Source organism: Atractosteus spatula, chromosome 7 (assembly GCF_055471065.1).
Source record: "Atractosteus spatula isolate fAtrSpa1 chromosome 7, fAtrSpa1.hap1, whole genome shotgun sequence".
NCBI classification, from domain to species: Eukaryota; Metazoa; Chordata; class Actinopteri; order Semionotiformes; family Lepisosteidae; genus Atractosteus; species Atractosteus spatula.
The window spans coordinates 38,779,878-38,806,192 of NC_142712.1; the positions used below are offsets into that span (position 1 = coordinate 38,779,878).

General features: G+C 41.0%; 1 protein-coding gene across 1 annotated transcript in view; it reads left to right on the plus strand.

Annotated features, from left to right (window-relative positions):
* cpne5b (copine 5b) overlaps positions 1–26,315 on the plus strand; it is a 129,145-nt gene that overhangs the window by 89,799 nt on the left and 13,031 nt on the right. The window contains exons 13-18 of the mRNA XM_088921952.1: positions 3,032–3,085; positions 5,112–5,173; positions 15,065–15,111; positions 16,096–16,277; positions 17,409–17,536; positions 18,996–19,098. Coding sequence (XP_088778078.1) covers positions 3,032–3,085; positions 5,112–5,173; positions 15,065–15,111; positions 16,096–16,277; positions 17,409–17,536; positions 18,996–19,098 — 576 coding nt within the window. The remainder of the gene's footprint in view (positions 1–3,031; positions 3,086–5,111; positions 5,174–15,064; positions 15,112–16,095; positions 16,278–17,408; positions 17,537–18,995; positions 19,099–26,315) is intronic.

A 26,315-nucleotide genomic window follows, 5' to 3' on the forward strand; every position in this document is an offset into this window, starting at 1 on the left:
AAAAATTGTGTTAGAAGATGGGACTATTAAGTGGGCCACCTGGGGTCTCTTCCTCCCCATCTGTAGTTGCAACTTTTTTAAATATTTAAATGTGTATTATTTTAAATATTGTGGCCCCCCCCCCCCCCCAAAAAAAAAGAAAAGCATACACAGTATCAAGTCATTGCACCTCTGTGTTTATATTTTCAAAATGTCTGAAAGTGTTTGTATAAGAGTGTGCACACAAAGGTAGACAATTTGCTAAGAAACACCTGCATGCATGTCATGGCTGGTCAGCTCTGCAGAATTGGAGTAGAAATCTATGTACAGTAGAGCCTGATTGATGCTCAAAGTGGAATTTGTGGTAACGACATGAAAAAGCTGTCAGCTCTCCCTGCTGCGCTGCTGCCTGCATTTTATCTCCATCTCTGTGTGTTTAGACTCATTGTTTTAGCTCTTTTGTTTAACCGTGATTTCGTTAACCGCAGCAAATCTTTCTGCTCACAGTCACGTCTGCACCCTAATGGCTTACCTTAATGTGGGAAGTTTTTTTTTTCTCAGTACCAAAGAACACAGGAGGTTCTGTCCCTCCCCCGAGTTAGAAGAAAAATTGCCCCTCCCTTAAGAGAACGCTAACCCATTTGAAATACTTTTGCACTCATTGCTAATCCTTACTCAGAAAGTGGAAAACAGGAAATCGTTCTCTCCCCCACCCCCACGCCTTCAATACTGTTGTTTATTCCCGGGACGTTCTTGCGGAGAAGCTCCAGGAGATTTATAAATCTTCATCAAGATATGTTGTTGCACATGGTACCTGGGAGATTCGTAATCGTAGAGGGAAAGATTACAGCTATCAGTTAAATCCTGCCTGCTAGGTAAATCGTTGTAACCCTTGTTCTTTTTTTCTTCACTTACCTCACGCTTCAAGTGTGATAATTGTCTCTACCTGTCGCTGGCTTGGCGATGTGGACTGTCTGTGCAAAGGGGTATCTTCCTGCCCGATCCAACTGACCCAAATAGTCAGTGTTCAGGAATGCTCAGCATACTGTATGTGTAGCCAATTGACTTCTGCACAAGGAAGCATTTGTCCTGACATATCTAGGTCATTGCAAGGGCAGCTCCATAAAGGAAAACCATTAATGTTTTTCACCGTGTCCCCCGTATGCATTTTCAAGTGTACATTAATTTAGCTGAATGGGGTTTTCAAGCCTCTTCAATGTATGCAGTTTTCTTAATAATTTAATGTGGTAGAAGTGTTTCATCTTTCCTCCCCACTGTGGCTTAATTAGTGATGAGTCTCTTCACATGAGTGTCAGTTTTATCTGTTTCCTTAAGTATTAGTTAGGTTGTTTGCAGCTGCAGTTGTTTGGGAAGGCTAAATTGGATTCAGGGGAGCGAATGACCAGTCAGGGCAGGAAAGCAACAGAGGTGACATTTTTGTGGTTGAGGGGTTTCTGAGGGCAAGGCAAGGTTATCTGTTAGTAGGGAGATTTGGCCTGTATAACCCTTGTGCTCAGACTTAATCCCCAAGGGATTCATGATTTACACAGTCCATCGACATAAAAGATCATAAGAACTCTATGCAGACATGCCAGTTACTCCAAAAACAGTCATAAAGCACAGTACATTGACACAATTAATCAAACTATGCAGTTTACTATTCTTAAAACAAGAACAGTAAAAATAGTAAAAGTCCAAAATAAAGAAATCTTAAAATCCAGATCCATTTTTGTACTAAGTCCTCCACAGGCTCCAGCTGTGTCCCTATAATGGCATTAATAAGAATAATAATGAGAAGAATATTTGTTCCTTTGTGATTCTGATTAAGATGTATGTTCAAAATTGGGATTCCATGTGTCTCTCAAATCTTGTTCACACTAACCACTGGGCATGGCTGGCTCATCTGCTGCATGAAGAGTGTCTGACCACACACTGCCTAGCTGTCAGCGTCTTAAAACTGGCTTTAAAAACTGTTACAAAGCTGCATCTGTTCTGTCTTTCCCAGCCACATGTTTCTGGGCTTGAACAGAATGTTCCTGTCAAGAGCTCTCGGATCTCTAACTGCGATGATCTAAGTATAAATACTATAAGTTCCATGTATGCCTGACGCAGCTCAGATTGTAAGCTTGGCGTTGTATGCAAGCCTGCAGTTTTTCTTAGAACGTCAGGCTTTGCTTTGTGTGTATTTTAACACATTCTCCTGGAATTTTGCTGACTTGCTCTGACTCAAGCAGAGAGGTAGTGTAAGAGAGAACGAGATAAGGAAAGCGACAGAGAGCGATTGCTACAAGAGTGAGTTGTGTTTGCTCAGATTACTAGAGCTCACGGTTCTATCTCTATATTCGTATTTCTCCGTCCCAGTAATTTTTAAGCATTTGTCAGGTGTCTCGCTCTGTGGTTTCGGCTCCTGTGGTTGGTTTTCAGGGCTGTGGCTCAGCTATATCCTCTGGATGTAAAGTGAATGTTGCTTCTCCAGCCGGTGAAAACTCTAGAACATAAAGAAGCTTACAAAAGAGAGGAGGCCATGTGGCCAGTCTAGACAATGTGGTAGTAAGCAGCTAATTAATCTGAAGATTTTTTCCAACCGTTTTTTGAAACACGTCTCGGTATTAGCTTCAACATTATGGACGGCAGCTTGTTCCAAACCCCCACAGTCCTTTGAGTAAAGAAATGTCTCCTGTTCTTGGTTTTACAAATTCACTTAGTTTTCACTTTCACTTGTTTCCTGTTGTTCATTGTTAATTATTTTAAACTTGTCTTCTTTTAATTATTTACTCACACTTACTCTAGTAAGTGAAGATCTCTGGACCAGTCAGAGAGAGTAGGAGAATGTCTCTTGCTCTGTTACCTGTTGCATTTTCTTTCTAACATGTCATTTGTGAAGTACCCAGCAGTCCACATATTTTATTAGCGTCATAAAAAGATGTGTTTCTAATGCAGGATGTATTGAATCTAGGTATCTATTTTTAAGTTCACGGCAAAGAGCGCATGGTACTCATGGACCCTAGACTGCGATATAGAACCTCTGTGTATGGTTTTTTTTGTATTTCAGGTGGTGAATCCGAAAAAGAAAATGAAGAAAAAGAAATACATTAATTCAGGAACGGTGAGTGCATCACCAATGGTCACATTTCCATGCTTTTCTTTATTTTAATGCATTTTATTTCATTATTGAAATACCTTTCTCCCTGATCAGTATTTGTAATGCAAAAACCCAAAACATTTCAGTAAATCAGATTTCCTTAAGATTAAAACGAATAAACATTCTACCCAGCCCGTAGGCTAATAAAAATAGTATTTTTAGGAAAAACATAAGCAAAAGGTTTCTTACGCCATGAGCTTTTAAATGCAGCCTTATGTAAAACATGCTGTCCGCACGAATCTCAAAATAGCTGCAATTGCCGACTGTGGGTCTGTCGGAACACGAAACTGTTATTAAGTGTAATCAGTGCAGATGGCAGGGAAGAGCGGAGGTGAAGAATGTAAGAAAAATCGACATGTCCTTCTCCGTATTTAGTGTTTGAGTAACAGGAGAGGTCAAGACTGGGGGGGAGTGAAAGGATGTAGCAATACAGTGCACCCAGGAAGAAAGCTTTTCAAACGCTCCCATTACTGTCCCGAATTAAATTACCCACAACCAAGGCAGAACTCCAGCAGAGGTTCACAGTCTATACACGGATATGCTCTAAGTACTGTTTTGTTTCAGTAGCTCAGTCAGATCCTAATAAATGCGATATAGAGTTGAAATGGATTAGAGGTTGTTTGGTGGAATTCGCTGGCTGAGGGAACAGCACTCTGGCCATAAGGATGAGACTGACAGATCCTCCCCCTCAATTTCTTGAGGAATGAGCCAGGGAGCTGCTCCGAGGGTGTGGATAGGGTACATGAGAGACGTGAGATGTATAGCATATACTTAGAAAAGCAGCCAGTAGGTACAGTAGATGAGATTAGGATCTGAACTTCCTCCTGAATTTCTGTTAAAAGTTCCATTTCTTTTTGCTAATTGTCTGTCTCGCTTCACTTTGTTAAGTTATAGACTTTTTGTTATAGTACTATTTTTATCTAGCAGTACTGTATGTAGCATTATTCATTATTACAGTTCAACAATTCTTTGAAGCCCTTGGATAAAAATATGAGATAAATCCTTAAATGCAGCAGCAACTGCAAGAATTTTACTTTTATGGGAGTTTTATCTCTAAAATGAGCTATACCATCAATTTTCTTTTTAGTAAATGTATTAATTATAGTTATTTCACCTACCTAGTTCTGCATAAGCATATCTATGTCTGTAAAGCCTTCCCAAACAACTGCTCATCCACTTCAGAACAAATATCCCCTTTTCTAAAGAAAAGATGCCGTTTCCAACAGATCCCAAGTTGCTGTGCAGCAGACAGTTCATCTTGCTATAGTGCAAGCGTTTCCTTCGTTCCCACAATGACTGAAGAGTAGGACCAATAATCCGCTGCATTTTTTAACACAATTCATTTACCGCCAAATGTGCAGGGCGGTAGTATTATATGGCATACAATGGAAAGGTTCCTCCAGACAATTTAACCACATAATTTAAATGTTAATGAAGCAATCAGTAATGCCATCACTGTTAAATAAAAGGTTTATCCCTCTTGTAATATTAATATGATTTTTTTAAAATTCACACTTAATTCCCATAAGTTTTTTTGGTTTATCTACCTTGAACAGGTGTTTTTGTGGGTGTCATAGTGTTGCAGCAATTGGCACTGCTTTAGTTGTTTAATTAATGCTCTTGGGTCCTGGGTCTAACTGCAGTCTAGGACACCTTCAGTAATGCCTTGAAGCAAGTGAGTGAAATCTGCAGCTCAGATTGTGTGTTCTCCTACTGTATGTTACCATTATGCTGTATACTCCAGTTTCCTCCCATGTCCTGAAGGCATGGTGACAGGCTTAACTGATGCTTCTAAATGGTCCCAGTGACTATGTATGCTCTCCCTGAACCCAGAACCCTCAACCATAAGGAACTAGGCAGATTTCTGATAAAGAAAAGTTGTTGATATTTGGTTTAACACTGCTGCATGTTATGTTGTTTCAGTAAGGATGTGTCTCCTCTAAGACTTTTTGTGGTGTTTAACCAGTTCCTTTTATGTTCTTGTCCCAAGGTTACACTGCTGTCATTCACAGTGGAATCTGAATACACCTTCCTCGATTACATTAAAGGAGGGTAAGTGCACAAAGTGAGGGAGAGAGGCTTTGAGAAAGAAACGTATTCAGTATGTATGTGCTATCTTCTCATTCTTAGCTACAGACTTTGCTTGTCTCATTCTAATGAAGCATTAATGTCATATGATTCTGGTTTATTGCCCTTCATTTTCACTGTACGGCTCCATGGGGAATACGTAGAATGCCTTTTTAAGATGATACATGTCATTAGGCCCTTAACCCAGTCTGCAGCAGTGAGTTTGTGATGTGTCCCTGCTACCTCTCAGAATCCTTCAGCATTGCACCACAGGGAGAGGAGGACTTCTGTAATGCCATCCCTTGCTTGCCAGGCTAGTCCTGAACACTGTGCCCTTCTTGGAAAATGCTGCTGAGATTGCCAGTTGAGTTTTTAAAAAAGATATCTGCAAAGTGAAAGCCACACATAGTGAAGGGCTAATTCAGAGTGCAGGCAAAAGGATCAGCCATGACTGAACATCTTCCTTTTTAACAGTTAGGGGATAGGTTGCATTCAGGCATTCAGAGATCAATAGTACTGTATATGATATGGACGTATGGACATACTGTGGGTCTCAGGGTCCTGAGTTCCTGAGTGTATCAAATTACCTTGAAAAGCTCACTCAAATCTTTCTAAATGGATCACTTAAGGGTGACCTAATCCTGCCATCTCTGTTTCAGACCACAAAGTCCTCGTTTCCAGTCCTAGATGCCTCAATCCAGCAGGTTTTTAATGGCCCTATTGAAAAGAGTTAAATTATTTCAGTTAAGCTAATAATTGTTCAATTAAGCCAATAAGTTATTAGCTCAGGCTGTATAAACACCCAGAAGACGCTGCCCTTCTCAAGGGCTAGAGCTTGAGCAGCTGTGCTGGTGGTCACACAACACTGTGAAGGGGAGAAACAAGATGGCACTGCTGCTAGCAGGAGCTGTATCGGGAAATAAGCTTGTCAAAGAAGCGGGCTTCTCTGGACGCACAGCTGCTGGTAGTGATGAGAGGAGTGCTGTACACCCCTGCGTGGTTCTCTCTCATTGTCTCCTGCTCCAAGAAACAACTTGGTAAATGAAGACACTGTGCCCTCTTGTTCTTTTCACAAAAGGACGCCGAGTGCCTTTAATCCTGTAAGAATGAGCCGCTCAGCGTTTTGTCATTGACGCGGATGCACATGGCAATGAGCTTCCAACCAGGCACTAACATGAATCAGAGAGGGGGTGTACTGGAGGTGGGGGGGGGGAGGCTGTTTAGGCTTGATGCTGATGTTGAGTAATAGCAGGGATCTGGCAGTTTCCCGGAGCGACTGCCCATGGGATGCAGGCTCCAGGCACTAAGGGGCAGTGGTGGGGATGGGAATGAGCCATTGGAATCCTGGGAATCAGTGTGAGTCAGGTAATAGCCTACAAGACGACCTGCTGTAGAATGCATCATGGCTTCAGCCAGCAGGTGTCACTGTGGAGTTATTTTTATGCCAGTGCCACTGTTCATGGGCAGACCTTCTTAAAGGAATTCAAGAATATAACTTGCAGCAACGTAACTAAGGAAGAGTACAGAGAACTGGAGCATTTCCTGTATAAATATGTCTTCTGTTTATTTTACAAATGCTATTTTTATACATTTCTGTGGTACTGATAAATAAAAGTATAAGCAGTCTTATCTAATGATCAATGCCCTTCCAGATTATGTTGGGAGTTAAGCAGCAGGGAGCAGTAGTCACAATGTGTTATGGGTATGAATATTAATTAGCTCTTCGACTGATTTCAGCACTACAAGACACAGAATGAAAAGTCATAAGACAGTTCCATCACCTATAGTACTTCCTGTCCACCTGTTTACAAGTTAACTACCTTCTAGTTATTTCTGCACCCTTTAAAAAGAAAACCGATGTGAAACACAAAGTCCAGCTGACATCTTTGCTGTGCCAAGAAAAGAATAAGTGGGGTAAATATAACAGTCAAGAGGAGCTTCTATTACAGTACTACCTTGGAGTACATGTAGGTTGGAAAAGCAGAAGGTTAAGTTGGCCTGCGTTGATACAGTATGCAGTTTAAAAAAACCTGAACTCTTCTCCAACCTGCATTCTGATGGAAGTTTCATTCCCACCTTTTGCGTTCAGAGGAATAAGAGTATCTTTTCCATTGACTTGGAACAGTAAAGAGAGAATCCCTGCTCCAGGCGCTTTCTGTTTCACCTGTGAGCGAATCTCCAGCAGCTGCTAGGCAAGAATCATGCATATTGGTCCCATGTTTTGATGACTGAGCTTTTCAGTAATTCAGTCATCATAACAAGAGTGCACTCGGCAGCTTGAAAAATAGAGTTTATGGAGTGAGTGTACCAACAGTCCTGGACCAATGTACAGTATCTGGCTAACCTTCAAGGTTGATTTCTGTGACATCCAGGCACAATCCCGGATTGTATTCATGGCTACAGGGCCGTTTTAAAATCATGAGGAATAATATGTAATAACATGTCTCATAGTGTAAGATGACATTGTTACATTGATGTCACTTCCAGGATGCCAAACAGCACACAAAGCCTCTGTACAGCAGGGCTGGCCTTATGCCAAGGCTCATCTGCTGCTTGCGTGGGCTGTGCATGTCAGGAGCAGGGAGATGTGACAGAGAGACAGAACTTGAACTGTGGGCAGGGGTAAATCATGTGCACTATATGCTGTATATTCTTATCATGCATATATACTGTACATCATGTATTTTTGTTGGTGTAAAATGCAATAACAATTTTTGTCAAAAAATACAAGGAATTTAGTATTGAATGGAAATTTTCAGTTTCAATAAATACTTTTTTTTTCCTCCGTTCAGACGATAGTTCCAGCTAGATTACCAGATCTGAGCAGCATTTTTCAAAATATCACTCCTCTAATAATACAACTGGACCACCAAGCTTCCAAAGCACACCTTATGTCTTTTATCTCTTTTATCTTTTATGTCTCTGTCTGAGAAATGTGCTCTCACTTTTTGACCTCTTCTTGGTGGTTCAAGTCAAAATGAGCCCCCACCCCACAGAGATTAGCTCAGTGCACACTGATTAAGCTTTGACTTTTACCTTGGCGGTGCTTGTGTCAGATTGACAGGCCCCCTGCGGTAACCTCTACTATATCCTGGAGCCATGCAGCTGAGAGAAGGTCTGGTATTTATGTAAGGAAGGGTACGTGCTCACCGGGATCAAACGCAGTTCCGAACACCACTTTTTATCGATACGTTTGATGTTACTGGAAAAGAAACAGCTACTGAAAGCTCCCCTGAGGTTCTTGCAAGAGAAAAAAGACGAAGTCTTCTCCAAAGGGTGCTTGGACTCACTTCAATAAACAGCTCTTGATTAGGCCAATAAGCATCACCACCCCCCCTCCCTCCCCTTTCATAAAAACATTTTTCCATCACCAACAAATGGCTTGTGCTGCCTGTGTGAGAACTGCAAATCCTGTATAATAATTACATCCACAAATTCCCGCTATGAAAGCAGCAACTGATACTTCAATAACAGGGATTAGTTTGGATCTTGCAAATGAGCGCATTTAAATAGTGCAAAAGTCTGAAAGCTTTTGTAAAAGATACTATTAAAGATGACTCATAACCATGGTTTTCTGATCCCCATCTGGTAGCTGAGGCAAGATGGTTGGGATTTCGTACTTTCTCTCGAGCGATTTGAAGTGAATAATTCTGACCTGCCGAACCTATATACAGTAGCTGTCCTCTCTGTAGCTCGGGAAATGAAAAACACAGGAAATGCTGTGTTGTTCTCTGAACGCTCTGTGATGAATGAAAAGCAGATTTTTTGAGACAGTAGGTTCCCCACTGATCGATAGGTGGCCAGCTTTTTCCCTCCCTGGCAGCCGTATACCAGCTCCCACCCCCGTTCATAAGCCATTTGAGTTCAGCTGTAACCCTCAAGGAGGTTAACGCTGAACTTGTAAAATAAGGCACTCCCCTGATATAACTGACCCTTGCTGAAGCTAGAGCCTCTTACTGTGCAGGGCTGGCTCTTCTGCAGAGTCCCTTCAGCAGATGAGGAACAACTTCCAGACATCAGTCACTGTCAGATTAGAAAGAGGGAGGAAACATCAGAATGTACATCCTTGGTTCTATACAGCACATTAGTTCAGTCTGTGTGGACAATCTGCTTTCAGGGCTGTTTCAGTTTTAACACTGTTCCAGTAACAGATTTGCAATCCTTTTAAACACACAGTGATAGTCTTTGAAAGTTTTTGATTGCCAGTTGTTAATCAATTCCGCTTCACTGCAATAATATGCAATAAAAGCACAATAGTGTGCTTTTAGAGCAGGCAGACATTTTCCATTGGTGGTAGGGGGGAATTATATTCCCTTTTCATTTTGCTCTGCAAGAAACAATGGAATGAAGGAAGCATTTACAGAAACGTGCAAAGAGCGGCGCCTGTTTGCAAGTGTCTAGCGCATTGCAGAAAAAGGAAAATACATTTGAAAGTGACAATATAAATTGACTACAGAGTCGGAGTCAATGAAAGGTCTGCTCATGGGGGCGGTTTGAGGCACCCAGTGTTTCAGGTCATCTCACTGCTTGCCTCACTACTAGTATCAGATGGAGGAGTGAAGCATCTCTCTCTGACCACTCTGCTAGATCACAGACACCACAGCGAGTCACAAGGATTTAACAGCGTTGGGCTGTAAAGGACCAAGGGCACTCAGCATCTGGTCACAGCTGGCCAATGGCATAGCTCAGACTTGGAGCCAGTGATGGACTACACCCTTTCTTGCTGATCCACTCCAAAGCCCAGCAAATACAGTTCATTATTATGTGGTTCCAATCTGAGACCTGTGCCAGAGGTGAAAATGCCATGAAGGCCAATCTGCTTCGGTGTCTGACCTAATTTACAGAAACACGGTGTGCTGCGCCCACTTGCAGGCACGCTTTGTCAAGCACAGCAGAAAAAGAAAAGACATCAAATTCCTTGATCTTCTTCCGGGCGCCTTTTTCTTTAATTTCTCTTCTCAAGTGCGGGCTCAGTGTAATAGCTTTTGGAAAGAATGGCTTTTTAATGAATTGTGAAAGGCGGGTACTGTAATCTGGGGCCCTGGCAAGGGGCAAATGTCACATTTTCCATTAATTGAAAAGGTTAATTCAAAATTTACCACCTTTTTATGAAGATTTATTGAATATTTTTTCTAATTGAATTTTGGCTGAAAGCTGCCCTGGGCCAGGTGTCGTCACAGTGTGCTGTGTGTGCCTGATTAATGCTGCCTGTAAGGAATGCTTCGGAACTGTGACAAAATGAGACAATGGCTAATTTAAAAGAAACCATCTTCATTAAAAATAACCTATTGACTCTTTACTTTCATTAATACCAAAATCGCTTTCAAAATCACTAAAAAACCATTGATAGTGACTATACTAATAATATGGTATAGTGCTGTTGGAGAATTAGTTCATTATGGCCCCTAACTAGAACATCCTTGTAATTATTTCTGTTTTTCTCATACACGATCCACTGGAAGGTCCTAGTGAGGATAGTAAAGAAATTCTAATGACCGTCCACATGCCATAATGACCTGGGAACATTTCCAACACAAGCTGTAGTTGCTTTTTCTGTGCCAATTATTAGTATTGTTATAAAAAATAGTAGGAAAAAATAATTGTGGTTTTATCCTGGAAATTCTGTTGTAGTAGCAATTACTGTAATAAAAAGTCTCAGTGCCCTACGGGGCACCTCTTGAACAGATGGCACTTTTGCAGTTAAATGTGTAACAGGGCTCATATTGCGTTTTGAACCTGTTATGGCCACATTACTCTCAATGATTCCCAAGAGGGTTGAGTGTCAGGGGACTGATTGTCTGGTTTTGTATTGATGTACAATCTCTGGTTATGTAATTTTTATAGCACAGCAATTTTTCAACCTTACTTGTGAACAAATTTGCCTCATTGTCATGACTTTTGACCATCATACATAGAGTGAGAGCCGTCCTGTTCTTTCTAGCATAAACTTGTGCTTGTTGGAACACTCACTGTTTTGTTCCAGTGTTTTTATACAGGAGAGTTAGGAAAGACTGGAGTCGTGAGAACAGTGCGAGCTTACAGGTGTTAAGCATGTTCCTGGTACTCAAGTCCAGTGGACCCCAGAAAACCACCACTTCCTGGAGAATCTTGTTCGGTCAGCTACTATCACAGCTTGCATTTAACCTTTGGGCTCAACCTGTGCATCTTACCTCATTGAACCACTCCTTGTCTTTTGATTCAGTGAGTCTAGTCAGTGTAGTTCAGGGACTAAGTGTATAAAGCAGAGGAGGTCATTCAGATGATCTTTCTTGTTTGGTTGCTACTAACATAGGGGCCCTCCTCAGCTGTTCCATGAAGGATCCCAGGGAATGGCTACACACTTTCCATGTTATTCCCATGTTCCAGACACCCACAGACTTCCTTGAAATGAAGTGCTTTTTAATTTCAGTCTGCAGTGTGCTTCTTCTTAGTTTTTTCATTTGTGTCATCAGGTCCTTGTTTCACTGGTGATGCTAAAGTAATCATTTGGGATGAGCCCAAATATAGTCTCCTACGTGATATTTAAGACTAAAGAGAACCAGTTTGTTTAGCCTGTCTGTATAATATTCATTTAGACCAGGAATGTACTTTTTTACCCCCTTTGAACCATTTTGTGGAGCAAACAGCAGTTTAAATCTGGGGTCTGGAAGGATCATAAACTACACAATTCACAAGTAACTAGGTCAGAGTCTCCTTGCCTTTTTGATTTTTATTTTTGGCTCCATCTGCTGTATGTGTGACATTTCGTGTGACATTCAGTGCTTTGCAAACAAAATATCGTCACACACTTTCAATATGCTTTCCCTCCTTTTGAAAGTAATGGTTAACGATGATAGAACGTCATTAGATAGACGTAAAAACCCCAATTCCAAATAAAGCTCAGCAGCAGCATGGCTCTTGCTGAAATACAGTATGACTCACTCGCTACAGTAATTGGCCACCATCACATCTTCGCAATAGGCTGGCAGAAAACTGCAAGAAGTGATTTAGCAAGAAATAATAGCAATGATTATTGTAATAACAGTATGCATATCACTGCAAAGTATTTTGCAGAACACACCAAAATGTGTGCTAAACACAGGGAGAGATGAATGCTTGAACTAATCAAGGGAATATCCATACTTAAATCTTAATGGCTCATCAAGCCACAAATGATCCTGGCTTCGGTAGTGCTAACCAAACACATACACACATCTGCCCTCCCCTCCCTTGCCTATATAAATGCTAGTACTGATTTTAAAGTGGGTGAACAGGAGCAATCAGTGTAAAGTGCCTCTGATCGAGGATATGACAGTAGTGTCCATATGGAAATCTAGAACCCACAACCTTCCCATTATTGTTCCAGAGCGAATGACTGCCCACTACTTGGTACTTCAGAGAGGCAGAGATCAAATCAGTCTTCATCTCTCCCGCCAGTCTCTGAGACAGAAGCAAGAGGCAGGATGTAGTCTGGTGTTTTATAATCGATGAAGTCCTCTAGGTCAGCATTAGGTTAAAATAAATAAAAACGTTCTCATCAGGGAGGTCTGGCCTTTTGTCCATCTGGAGTCTGCAACCTGGGCCGAGCTTTTAATTTAAAAGTCTCCTGAGGGCAGGAAGCAGGCAAACATGTGTGACTGCTTCTGGGGAACTAGCCTCGCGTATTGACAAGAGGATGACTGTTTTGTCAACTACTGTAGATGTTCATGTGGCTTTCCCACTCAGTGAACCCAAATTCGATCTCAATCCACGGATTCCCAGGAACTAACTCCAAACAGAACCAAGCATTTTCAGTGGTGATGCCTGGCGGCCCAAAGCACACGGTACTTGCAATACTGTGAGAACACCAAACTGGTTTCCTGTCAGAAGCCCCAGTGTGCAGAAGAGGTGATACACATCAGGCAAGGACAAATTATTTGAGAAATACAAAACATCCAAAATATATTCATACATTATTTTCCTATTGTGACAGGAGTGCATCAGGATTTGACAGTAATAATGGAAATGAAAATGACTTCTTAGTTGCACTGATATTTTTGTGTGCTCTTGCTTCAAAATCTTATTTATATAGTGCCTGTCATGCAACAAGCGTTATAAAACCAAGGCTGGTTTGTAAGAATAATCAAGATTGGAAATGTGCGACTATGAGAACCAGACACAGCACAACAATAATATTAAGAGCTGCTAGAACACAGTGATTGAAGTGACTCTAGTGAAACACCTTTCATTACAGTACAGCTGCACACTGAACTGAACAATTGGAATAACAGGAAAGAAAACAAGTTTATTCTGCGTCTTGTCAAGGTCTTCAACCGTCAGCCTTGGAATTCTCATGAATAAAACATGACTGGAGTCTTTCATTAAGAGCTGCGTGATGCTGTTTGCAGATTACAGATATCTCTAATGGAAAATTATAATTATTAACTAACAGAAAAAAATGTGCAGTCAAAGTGATATTGATTCGGTGCTTCGCACAATTATCGGCTCTGAATTTAAATAACCACGACGACAGTGGATATATTGTTTGTGCAAGGGATTGTTCTGAGTAATTACATGCAGACGTCAAGATTGCCTCGTTATCTCATTAGGGCTGCCTTTTTAAAGATCGTGATGGTCAAAGCAAGTGCAGGGTAGCTTCCAAGTGTCTGTGCGTGTTAGGTAGTGCCATGCACCTTCTTAGGGTGAACGCAGGCAAAACTACCAGCACTGGTGAGAGTGCACGTGGAGTACATTATTTTCATGACACTGTGACGCATCCCTGTGTCATACCAGGGCTGTAATCGCTTATCCAAGCAATTCATCATTGCCTGGGCATTTATCTCCTCATTCTGACTTTCAAGCAGTGGGCTTCTTTAGTTAACACCCATCCTGCACGCTCTGGCTTGGGACGGGCAGGCACCAGCTCTCAGGCAGTGCTGTGGTCTTAAATCTAATTTCGATATCAGATGAGGAGTGGATTTAAGACTGCATCACACTCACCTGGTTTGGGAATCATTGGACCAGAAGAGATTGCCTGCCTTTTATTTAGTTTACCATTGTAAATGCCTATGGTCATTTTTTTAACCATGACTGCCTTTGACATTTAACATTTATTTTGGCAATCATTAAGGTTTCACCATGTTTCGCTGTGTAGATAATGCCATGATCAACTACGCTCACTATAGTAAATCAAAGAGTATTGTTTAGGCTGGAAAGGAAATGCACAGTGAAAAAAATGTATTTCTAATGTAGACATAAAGCCTTGCAGAAGTGTAGAATTGATCATGGTAAACCTACTGTACGTGAGGGGTGACAGAGAGACCACTTGGAGGGAGAATTTAAGCGCAGACTTCCAGAAGTAATTGCTTTCTACAGGTGGATGGAAGCTTTTGGACAGCTAGAGATTTGACAGCAATTAGAGTGACTGCTGAGGTTTTTAACCGAGCAATGATAAAGGGCAAGGGCTGCTTTTTAAAATACTACCAAAACAATGTTTAAATGATTGTATTGGCTTTGGCAGAGGTATGTTTTAAATATTTTAAAATGCAGGGGACACGCACTTACTGCACACTTTACTGGTAACAAACATAATTATTGCCGATCAACGCGGTCATCAAGGAGGGAAACTAGTCAGTGTTTGTTCCACAGGCAGATAAGAAAAATCGCGGTTTCTGAGCATTGCAAGAGGAGTCAATATAAAATGTCCCACCAGGCACGGGCAGCCCAATTGAGGGAATGTATGGGTGTTCCGTCAGCCTGCCCTCTCTGTTAATACCAGCGCAATCTAATCGCTTCCTCCATTTATCCTAATTAGACGATGCAGCCGCAGACAAAGCATTCAAATCAAACCGAAGCCTTCGACGCAAGCACCCAGCAGCTAGGCCTGCAAACCTAATTTTTCTTTCCTTCTCTCCCCAGAACTCAGATCAATTTTACAGTGGCCATTGACTTCACCGCCTCCAATGGTAAGTGTGGTTTAATGTGCTGTAAGGCCAGGGATGACAACACTGCGACCCTGTCACTCGACTCGCACTAGGGTGCCCCCGGGTGATCTGCAGCTTAGATTACACACTCGACCAGCTCTCCCCTTGACAAAGAAAATCATCTTCACATCAGCAGCATTCCTGGACATGGAAGCTGATTGTTTACCTGGATCAGCAGGTTTTATAGGTCACAGCTGACTAGTCAGATGAGTAATTTGATCAACAAGGTATAAATACACAAATGCTAACGAATGGGCCTTTTCAGTATCAGTGCAAACACAAACCAGAGCTTTTGTAAATTTTTTTATGTTATAAAATCTCTTTCGTACTCTAATGTTGTACTTTTGTGCACCTTTAAACCCATAGTTGCTAATTTTTTCCAGGCACACGTGTGGCTCAGAGAAACCTGAAAAATGATGTATCCTACTGTTTTCTCTGTTATTGGTATAAATGAGACAAAAATACTTCCTCAAGCTGCTGCAAGTAACTGGCTGAGCATCGTAGGATTAGTCGGCCAGGATTACCTTGGTTCTTGGAAAAACTGAAACTCCCAGGCCTTCCTGAACACCTGCAGGCTTGCTGTGACATCAGTGAGAGAAAGGCTGTTCCTCCAATTGACACTAACTCAGCTGCAAGGCACTGTGGAGCTCAGAGCTTACCAAAACAGCTGGAAGGATGGTCCCTGAACTCCTGTGCTCCATGTATCCTAAACATATGATAGGTGAAAACTTTTCAATATCCAAGCTAAAGTATTTCCTAAAATTAAAGAAAATATTGACTATATACAGTAAATCCTGATACAGTATGTAAAAGTTATATAAAACATACTGTATATAAAACAGGAGTGCTCCAGGCCGAAACATAAGGAAACACTCTGCATTTCCTAATTGGGTGGGTAAGAAAGAAAACGTCACTGCAATACGGGGAATCTCTCAGACTGCCCCTGTGCTCTGCTGCTCCCCTCAGGTAACCCTTCTCAGTCCACCTCGCTGCACTACATGAATCCCTACCAGATGAACGCCTATGCTATGGCCCTGAAAGCAGTGGGGGAGATCATCCAGGACTACGACAGCGACAAGATGTTCCCCGCGCTGGGTTTCGGCGCCAAACTTCCTCCCGACGGACGGGTGTCTCACGAGTTCCCCCTGGTGATTAGACATCGCCCCTCCTTGCCCCTCTGGTCCTGCTTCCTTGGGTCCCTTCTGACTCTTCTGATAGTCCTAGAGCATTTTACAGTGTGGTGGCACATCGTGAAATCATGGCAATGCATAGAGAGTTATCATGATAACAGCGCACACCACTGGCCGCCCATGGCAAAGCAAAGTAAATGTGTGGCACAATCATTGCAAAGTCATGGGAAAAACTGAAACTGCCATGTACGGTTACCACAATAAAGTTTCCTAAGGGACAACCTTCCCAGTTTAATTCCTTTACTTCTGTCTTCCTTTCCACACAGATTGCACAATAACATGCTTTAGGCTCTTGAATTGCATGGAAAGATCCAATCAGCAAATAAACTAAACTTTTCCCTTACTTTTTCCTGTGCACTGTGCTTAAAGATCACTTCAGTGTGTTTGTGTGCTTGGAAGAGAGTGTCGATTTATTTAGGAGGAATAAACTGGTAAACGTACGATAGATGATACTTTTGCATTGCAGTTTTGACTGTGCCTGGCTCATACTGTATATTCTTAGTTTGTTTGCTGAACCAGACTTCAAAGCCATGCTGACAGGCTCACAGTCAAATCTCTTCGTGCCAGCTGGAAAAGAGTCTGAATTCTTTCAATTAAACTAACGAGCAGATGAAGCATTGTACCAGCATTCTTCATTGGCATTTTCACCTGCTTTAAACAGCTGCAGTCTGCAAGGTGAAACGCCTGCTGTTATTTATTTTATGTTTGCGCAATGTTCACCTCAAGGTGTGTTTGAAAAGTAGCTGATGCTAAAGCACTCAGCACTTAGTCTGGCAATGTTCTTTTGTGTCTGCAGTGCTGGAAAACTATGGATTCATAGAATTCTGTGTAAACACAGCTACTAAAGCTTCCTGAGAATGATTTCCATATTAAATGCTGTTCTGCATAAGTGTTCCATAAATGTGGCAAGCTTACAGACGTTTTCCAAATTGCGAAAATTCCCCTAGGGTAGGATAATAACTTTACAAAGTAATATAGAATAAGTCTGCATTCTTATTATTATAATCATTCTTCTTATTATGTAGAAAACATAAAATATACCAAAGGTCAAATATTGATCTTAATTCCTAACAGATTTCTTTTTTCCAGAATGGCAACATTGAAAACCCATATTGTAACGGAATAGAGGGGATATTAGAAGCTTATCACCAGAGTCTGAAGACTGTTCAGCTCTATGGACCGACCAACTTTGCACCTGTTGTCAATCACGTGGCAAGGTAGGAGTGCCAGAGCTGAAATTTCCTTTGGAATTGCGAAGATGTACAGTAATCATCTGCCAGGAAATAGGCAGATAGTGAAAAATCAGAAAAGGTACTTGGTGATTTGTAAATTGCTCATAATTGCACGGAAAACGTTTGTTTTTAGTTAAATGATGTATTGTCTTCCCAGCTCTCCAACAGAACTCTGCAGAACAAAATGCAGTCTTGGAGTGCTGTTCAGAATTTTATTTAATGGTTTCCGTCTGTGAGTAATAAGCAGTCATCAGTTTAGTGAATACAAATGCAGAGTTTGACATGAAGGTGTCTTCATTGTATATTAGAAGAACATGGGGTTTGTTGATGAGGCTGTGCTTGAATCTGTGTGAATTAATGACCTGACAGCATTGTGCAAATTGAGTAAACAAGAAACTTGATCAAGCTCAGACAGGCCCGAGTAAAAGCAGTCATTTTTTACCAGGTCCTGCTATAGATCCTTATAGAAGAGTGTGACAAATTGCATTGAATTGGCTTATGACGGGTATCTCATTTGTAATTAAAAAAGTAATCTCAATAGATCAAGATGAGACTTGTTAAACTGGGACATGGTGTGATTGCAGGATTTATAGGCTCTGTTTCTTTCAAGACAGGGGGAGGAACTTGTGGAGCTTCATCTCTGGATTCTCTCTGATACATTCTTATTGAAATATAGCACCCATTCACAGAGTTGAAATTATTAGTCACCACTGGAGTGACACATTTTCTTCTGCAAATTAACTTAATAAGATTAAACGTCAATTTAATAAGGGTACATTGATTCTGTCATGTGTTCTGTTCATATGTGAAACACAAGTTTACAGTGCACAGTTTCCGAGCATTTTTTTTTTAAAAAGGTGCATGATTTTATCAGAAAATATCAAGACACTTCAAGATGGCTACACAACTCAGAACTAAGTTTTCACAGCGGTTGCTTTTCTTTTCTAAAAGCTTTCTCTGTAGCTTTAAATTTAGAGCATCAGATAAGAAAGCTAGAAGCAGGGTAACTATTTTAATGTTTTGGCCTTAATAGTTCTGAAACGTTCTGAGGTAGAAGAGCTGCTAAAATAATAGTTTAGTGGGAGGAGCAGCTTTAGCTATCCCATCCCATATCACTGCACCACCTGTGTGTGTTCTCTGCTACTTGTAACCTTGTGTGCTTTTAAAAACAATTTGGACTCTCATTAAATTTCAAAAATCCACTTACAGCATTATACTGTATATCCAATTCCTCTTGTTCAAGCCAAGAAAATACATAAAAACATCTAAAATTGAAATGGAGTGTGAGGTGGAGGGTGAGAGCTGAGTATAAATTGTCTGTTTCCTTACAGCTGTTCTTGTGTACGAGGTCCTGTATTGAGGTTTGAAGCAGGGATTGGGAGTAACAATTAATAATGGCTGCGGTGTCAAATTAATATCAGCCCAATGCTTGTGTTGTTGCCAGATATGCAGCTGCAGTGCAGGATGGATCGCAGTACTTTGTGCTCCTAATTATCACGGATGGCGTCATATCAGATATGGCTCAAACAAAGGAAGCCATTGTTAACGTGAGTACTGCGAGTGGGTGTGGGGAATTGGGCTCTGACTGCTGATCTCTGTCCTCTTCCTTCTCCCCTCTTCTTATCTGCTACCTTTGTGGGCTCCTTCCTCTTCCTTCTCCACTCTGTGAATGAGCTTCTTTTAACTCAACGCTTGTGACCAAAGTATTTCATGCTAACACTGCGCTGTAAAGGTTTAGAAACTTATCAGTACTGCAAAACTGCTCTAACTGCCAATATCAAGCAAAGGGTAATTTCTCAGTTTCACAAATTTCCCGATTCTAAAGTACTGCAAATTATATATGGATTTTTTTTAATTCATTACACATCCGCTGTTTTCTCTTTCTAGCTCTCTGTATATGTACTTTCTTATGTTTATCTCATTTTTTCTATGTAAATCAAATACACCTGAACTTTTGGAATGTCTTTGATTATTCCCTCTGCTTTTGAAAATCAGAAATGTAATGCTGTATCTGTTCCAGAGACAGGGCGTTGTGAGTGTTTGCAGACTGGCAGTACTGTGCATGTGGTTGACTGTGAGTCTCTAACACGACAGTGGGGTCTGTGTGGCCACTCCCCACAAACAGTGACCAATGCCTTTGAAAGCAGATGTCACAGGAGCTGTCTTCAAAAGTGGCAAAAGGAGTTCGTCTGCAGCTGGCAGGGCCGTGACATCCCAGCAGACTGGATTTAAAGGGAATTTGCGACTGTTGGTAAAACCATTAGGACAGCCACACCTTCCTTTTAAGATCTTGTCTGCTGCTCTATCGTGCCCTGTTCTGATTCTGCCTGAGAAACCAGCGGGGACCCAGTCTCTCTGCTCTCCCTCTATGTTTGTAACTGTCTTCTAGCTGGATCTCAACACTGGGTAAAAATGTGATATCATTTATTCATTCGTGCATATTTTTTCATTTCTTTGGCTGCAAATATATAAATATGTAAAGATCCTTTCAATGCTGTTTTGTTAGGTGAGTTAAATAGATTTCCTGCTTGTGCAAACCCAAAATACATACAGTACATGAATAAATTAGCAGGGGGGATTTCTGGTTTTATTGCTCTGCTCCAGTGTTTCCATGTTTTTTTTCAGTGTTAGAGAAAGCTACAGGGTGCCTAGGGTTTTCAAATGTATGGAAATAGAACCAAAACAACTTGTTTAATTTCTTTTCCACACATGCTCTCTTCAGCAATGTGGCTTTAAATTAAAATAACAGTATCACAAATTTCATACATTTCTAACCTGAGCACTTTACATTCATGGCCACATAACATGTTCTGGTGTAGAAACATTGTGAACGTTCCTCTGAATTATGATGCAACATCTGGTTCTTTCTTGTTAACCAGAGATGATTTAGTGATTTGGAAAATAGAGTAAATAGAGTCTAGAGTTTGTTTATAGAGAGAGAATTGTACCTGTGTCTTTTACTCCCCACAGGAACAAAGCAACCCTTTTGAAAGCTGACTGCAGTAAACTTGGTATTTGTGTACAGTTTGCATCTTGTCTTGCACATATTGTACCATGCACCACCCCTTAACACAATCTTTTACTTTTTGCAACAAGCACAGAAGAAAGACATTAATTCTCTGGGATCTGTCCAAAGAAGTGTGACCAGGTACATTACCTTCATTAGAGAAATATCCCACACTGAGAGGTTAAAAGAACTGAATCTCTTTACCTTTGAATACCTTTGAACAGAAAATAATATGGGGGACTTTGTTCAGGTATTCATAACTTTCAAGGGCAACCCACTTAACTCCTTCTGGGTGAACAGGCAGACATGATCCAAACAGCACAAGTGGAAACTACAGGAGAGTGAATTGACAACCAGGGGACTCTTCTTTATGCAGAGTTGTGGAGGTCTGAAACAAGTTGCCCATCAATATTGTTGAATGATAACCTCTCCTTCGAGAACAGTTGGATTAGAACTCTCCAAGCATTAGCTACTAGCAATCAAAGGAGACAGATGGACTGAATGACCTCTTCTTCCTTGTTTTTGTGTAGAAAATTGTGAGTTAGTGCTATACCAGAGTCAGTGCTTTTTGTGTTTTTTACTCTTCAATCTCCTTCACCAAGATCCACAGTAAACATACAGTATCAGAAGGACCATCTGCATGGCAGGTCATCATGTACCTTATCCTTGCTTAAATGGTTTCTTACTGTATAACATTTCCCATTATCTACTCAAAAAGGGGAGAAAGATTGGCTCTTTGAAACAGGTTTATTTGTCATATCCCTGCAGAACCTGTTTGTCAGGAGTCCAGAACAGGTGCACAATCATCCAATGTGTTTGCCAGGCGTTATGGTCTGTTTTCTTTTTTTCCTTGGGGAGCTTCGTCAGGAACACTGACCTACTTTACGCTTCAGAATGCCTGTTTATGAAAGCCATTTCCAAAGCCAAAGTATCTACCATTTATTAATTTTGCATGCAAACTATCCGACAGCTGTGGATAAATCAACTGCTTGTGCCAGGTTCTCTAAGCTTTGGTTTTTTATTACTCTGTCATGGTGAAATTCCCTCTCTGCGCTATGGCTATTTTTCCATTAGATCGGAGGGAGAAGTTTGTGTGTGCCGTGGAATCTAAAATGTCTTCCCTCCTGCTTTCGAATCCTGCAGTTTCACCTCACATGTCACGCATCCTGTATCTATTAAATTCAGTCACGAATTCTGAAGCTTGGTCTACAGTTTATTTCAATCACCACTTTAAGAATTCTAGATACGTGGAAAACTGGGAACATGTAGGAACCTTTGGTTTAATTTTAAACCTAAATTCATTACTCTTGTTTTGCCCTTGCAGCAAAGGTACCACAAGAGTGATGAACGTTCAGTGCACGGTATTAAAGATGCAGAGTTTAAAGCTATGGCTTTCTCATTAGAATGTCATTACTCTGAAGGATGTTTGGTTATGTGGTGAAATGAGAGGAAAGCCAGCATCCAGAAAAGTAACACCGAAAAATAATCTGAGTAGCATAGTGCGCCTGTACACTTTGACAAGGGGCGGTGTAGCGTAGTGGGTAAACCTTGTACTCATGGCTGTCAGGTTGCAGGTTCGAGTACCTGCCACAGTCACTACAGTTGTATCTTGAGTGAGGTACTGTATCTCCAGTGTTCCTGTCCACCCAGCTGTATAAACTGATTGGATTAGAACCCCCCAAGCATTAGCCTGTATAAACGGGGACCAGCATTGGTGGTGGTGGATAGTGGTGGACTGGTTTGGAGTCCTGTGCTTTCTAGTCTACAGAAACCAGGATGGGTTCTGGCCTGATGAGCCACTGTGGCTCTGGTATGGACCTGATCACAGCTGCCCCGCTGTCAGGATGTGTCACAACAGGTAGATCTCAAGTAACTGAGCTGGAGTTGGCCTGATGGCCCCATGGTGACTTTAGTGTAGCTCTTTGAAAAATTTGAAAAGTTCACAGGCCAGACTTGCAGTCTTTTAAGAACCTAAGAATTGCTAATATCCAGAGGATATCATTCTGTCCTGCGTGTTTATGTTGGCTATTGAGCACACAACTTCACCCAGCCCCTGGAATGTCAGCTTCACCCACCACAGCTGGGCAGGAGACTCCCCCACCCTCCCTAGAAGCTTTGAAGGCAATGCTTCCTCTTTTCAACCCCAGTCCAGCAATCAGGTGGCGCCGATGTCTGTTGACGTTTTTGAGCCGGGAATAATCCCTCAGTTCAGCTTCATGGGTACCTTTGAGGTCTTAAAAAATGCTTCCCATATGGCTTTGCTTAATTATAATGCAAAGAAGATAACACAGTGGGTCCTGAAAAACCCATTGTCAGGTGGAGCCTTGTGATTGTGGATCAGCCCTGCAAGCTTGTTTGAAGTTGTTACACAGCGCAGACTGGAGTGTGCTTTTTGTATGCACAGCAACACAAAGTGGAGTAGATGATGCAAACCGTAGTTGCAGTATCCTGCACATCTTTAATACTTCAGTTCTGCTCCCTTTCCTTTTTCCAGCTCAGCTCACATCACAGCAGCTTCAGAAAGACATTTTATCTTTTTCTACCTTTTTTATTTGAACCCATTTCTCTCGCTTCAGTTTTTTTCCCTGTTAGAGGAAATGGCTCGTTTTTTACACCTGCCACCTTTGTCATTGGTATTCTGTGTGGTCTCCCCCCTGCATGAATCCCTCCTGCTCATTTAATTGAAACATGGTAACCAGGACAGGAGACAGAGCAAACAATGCTGGCAATGACAGGTTTATGACTTTCCTAAGACCCCTGGGAGGAATATTTAATTTGATATTTAGTGTTAACTTTACATGTAAGCGAGAGATCATCTCCTGCAAGGTGCATACAATAGGTGTCTTTGATGCTTGGTCAGGAATGCCAAGGGGCTGCACTGCTCCTAATCAGAGTCTGATGTCTGATGGTTCTAGCATGATTGTAGCTGAAACACCCTGTGGGGAAGCATCTACACTGCATCACCCCATTTACCTTGAAGAAATGTCTGACACCTTGAAATGTGACACTACAGTACAAGCACCAACATGCCCGCAGAATTCAAAACTCCTCTGATTACATTGACTTTGTTCAAAGTCCCTAGATTGACCAGCAATAAGAGTGTTATATTAATTTTAGGATGCACCCCCCCACACACACATGCCTGCATAGAATTCTCAGCCTCAGAAAAACTCATTTCAACTTCTCGAATGAGCTGTTCACATGGTAATTCTATTTGATTGTGTTTCTGTCCACGAGTAACTACAGTATGAGGAACTAACCTAGATACTTCACAATTGAGAGTCAAGTCCACCTAGAGGACTGCTGGCTGCTGTATCCAGCTGGGCCTTCAGACAAACACTCCATTGCATTGTGGAATGGCATAATTCTGCTAATGTGCTCCAACACAGCGCTGGCAGTTTGCATCTTTCTCCCTAGCGACTGTTTATAACATACGTGAAAGGTTAATTAGACGGAGAGGGAGAAAGAAAAGTGTGTGAGAGATCTCTAACTGCAGGGATTTAATTATGTACTTTAAGGTTCTCTTCTGTGAAGGGCAGCTCAGCATTGTATTTTAATGGGGAAATTATCTATTTGTCAGCCCTTCATTCCCTTATTAAAGTGCCAACAACTATATCCCTGAGACCATACAGTATTACAATTACCAATGCAACAAGTGAATTTGAAAGCCATTTTCATAACTAGAGGCTCTAATGAAGACAGAGTGTTAAGCTTCCTGAGTGACTGAGGCAAATGTTGAAATTCTTAATGAAAGGATTTTATTTAGTGTTTTTGGTTCCGAAGTCCGAAAGCGATGCTGCATTTTCTTCAAGTCTAGACAACCTTATGATCTTATAAGACAAGCTAGTTACCTTTTTAACTTAATTTATGTTGTTAAAATTGCATCTAACCTAAAATAAATGAGCAATATCTTTTGGATTCAAATACAATTCAGCATTATAAATGCATAGTAAACCTTTTATTAAAACATTAAAGATGGAACAAATTATCTTCTGTAAATACCTCAAGGTTAGGGAATAGGGGTGTGGTTCAGGCTGTGGTTAGAATTTGGGAATTTTTACTAACATACAATTGATTTATGGCAGAGGCTGGTTATTAACACGTTCATAGTATGTCATTAATTTTTTGTGCAAACAATGACCATGGCAGACAATTAAAAATAAAAGCCATTTTGCAATTTTATATTATTTGAATCCTTACTTTCCCTTTTTGCAGTCACCATACTGTTGTTTTCTGTACATGAATTCAGTCCTAATATTCTGACTGCCTGTTTACATAAGTTGATCAGTGCCAGTGTTTGTTGGCCAAAAAGCAAACAATCTAATTAATTAATCATGTTCAATTTAAGAGTTAATTTTTTTCTGTTCAGAGGTAATTAAAAACTAACAGAAACACAGAGTACTCTAGGGCAACTGATGGCAAAAGCATGTTTTTTAGTATTTGTCTAAACAGGAAATGGCCTTGAGCTCTACCTCTTATTTCTAGAGGCAGCACTCAGCTGGGTGCTCGCTACACTGTGTAAAATCTCACTGAAAAATGTGAACATCCAGGTAAACGTAACGATAGGCAGACAGTGTTTAAGTGATGTTCAAATGGTTTTAGTGTTGTTTCTTTAAAAACCTTTTTTGTTGCTCCATTCAAAACACAGTCCTGGTCTCTTCTGTGACAAAAGGGAAGCCTTAGTGTTTGTTTTTTGTGACGTAAAGTATTTTTGGGGAAAGTATTCAAAGCCAAAATCCCGCGACCGGTTTGCCAGTGACCTCTGCTGGAGTCACTTCAAGTGTTTTCAAGTGGAATCTGAGTCAGAAGATGCTGGTTTTGGCATCACCCCTCCTTCTAGTGACATTACCTTCTAATTCTGCAACCCACTCGCTTAACTGCCTTGAATCGTTTTTCATGATAAACGCAAGTGCAAAACAAAACTTTAAGTCACTGCAGGTGATTTATGAACCCGTTCGTGTTAATTGCATCACTGCTGAATGATAACATGACTGGCATTTTGCTTGTGGTGTGGTTATGTACTGTAGTGTGGGGTCTCCTTGGTTCGTGTGGCAGGGCTCAGTGATAACAGAAATGTGCTTCTCTGATAATGGAGAGACAGAACTGCCAGTCACACAGGAAGGAAACAATAGTGTGTGTCTATCTCACTGATGAGCACTGTCTGAATCATTTCGAAAATGCTGTCTGTGGTGCAATAATGACAATACAAATAAAAACAATAAGCCATTATGAGCTTCATTATAAATCACAAATCATGTGTCAGCACAGATGGGAACAGAATGCAAATTTCCTTTCACCCTGATGTTAACAAACGTCCTCCTGCACAGTCGACTGTCTTGAAACCTGATACACAGAGGGACATCATGACAAATCAAAACATGTGTAGTATACAAGATGGGTAGATGCAGATGTATGTTATGTAGGTCATAGGCAAATAAGTTAAATCCTAGATATAAAAGTGGCAGCCCTAAAGCCCTAATTCTTCAATTAGTTTCACTAGAACAATTTAACTAGAGCATAGCAGGATGAATCGATCTTCAGTAAATTAATAAAAGGTATCGGTGACCAGTAAGCACAGTTACATAGACCGTTATAGTAATTAATAAATGAGGAAATAATCTTGTTATACATACAAATCTGAGGACTTAGGACAAACCTAAAATGTCAGAATAGGTACAAACAAAAGGTCATTCAGCTCAACTAGCTTGTTTGGTAATTAGTAGATCCTGGGATTTTACCCAGCTGTTTCTTGAAGAA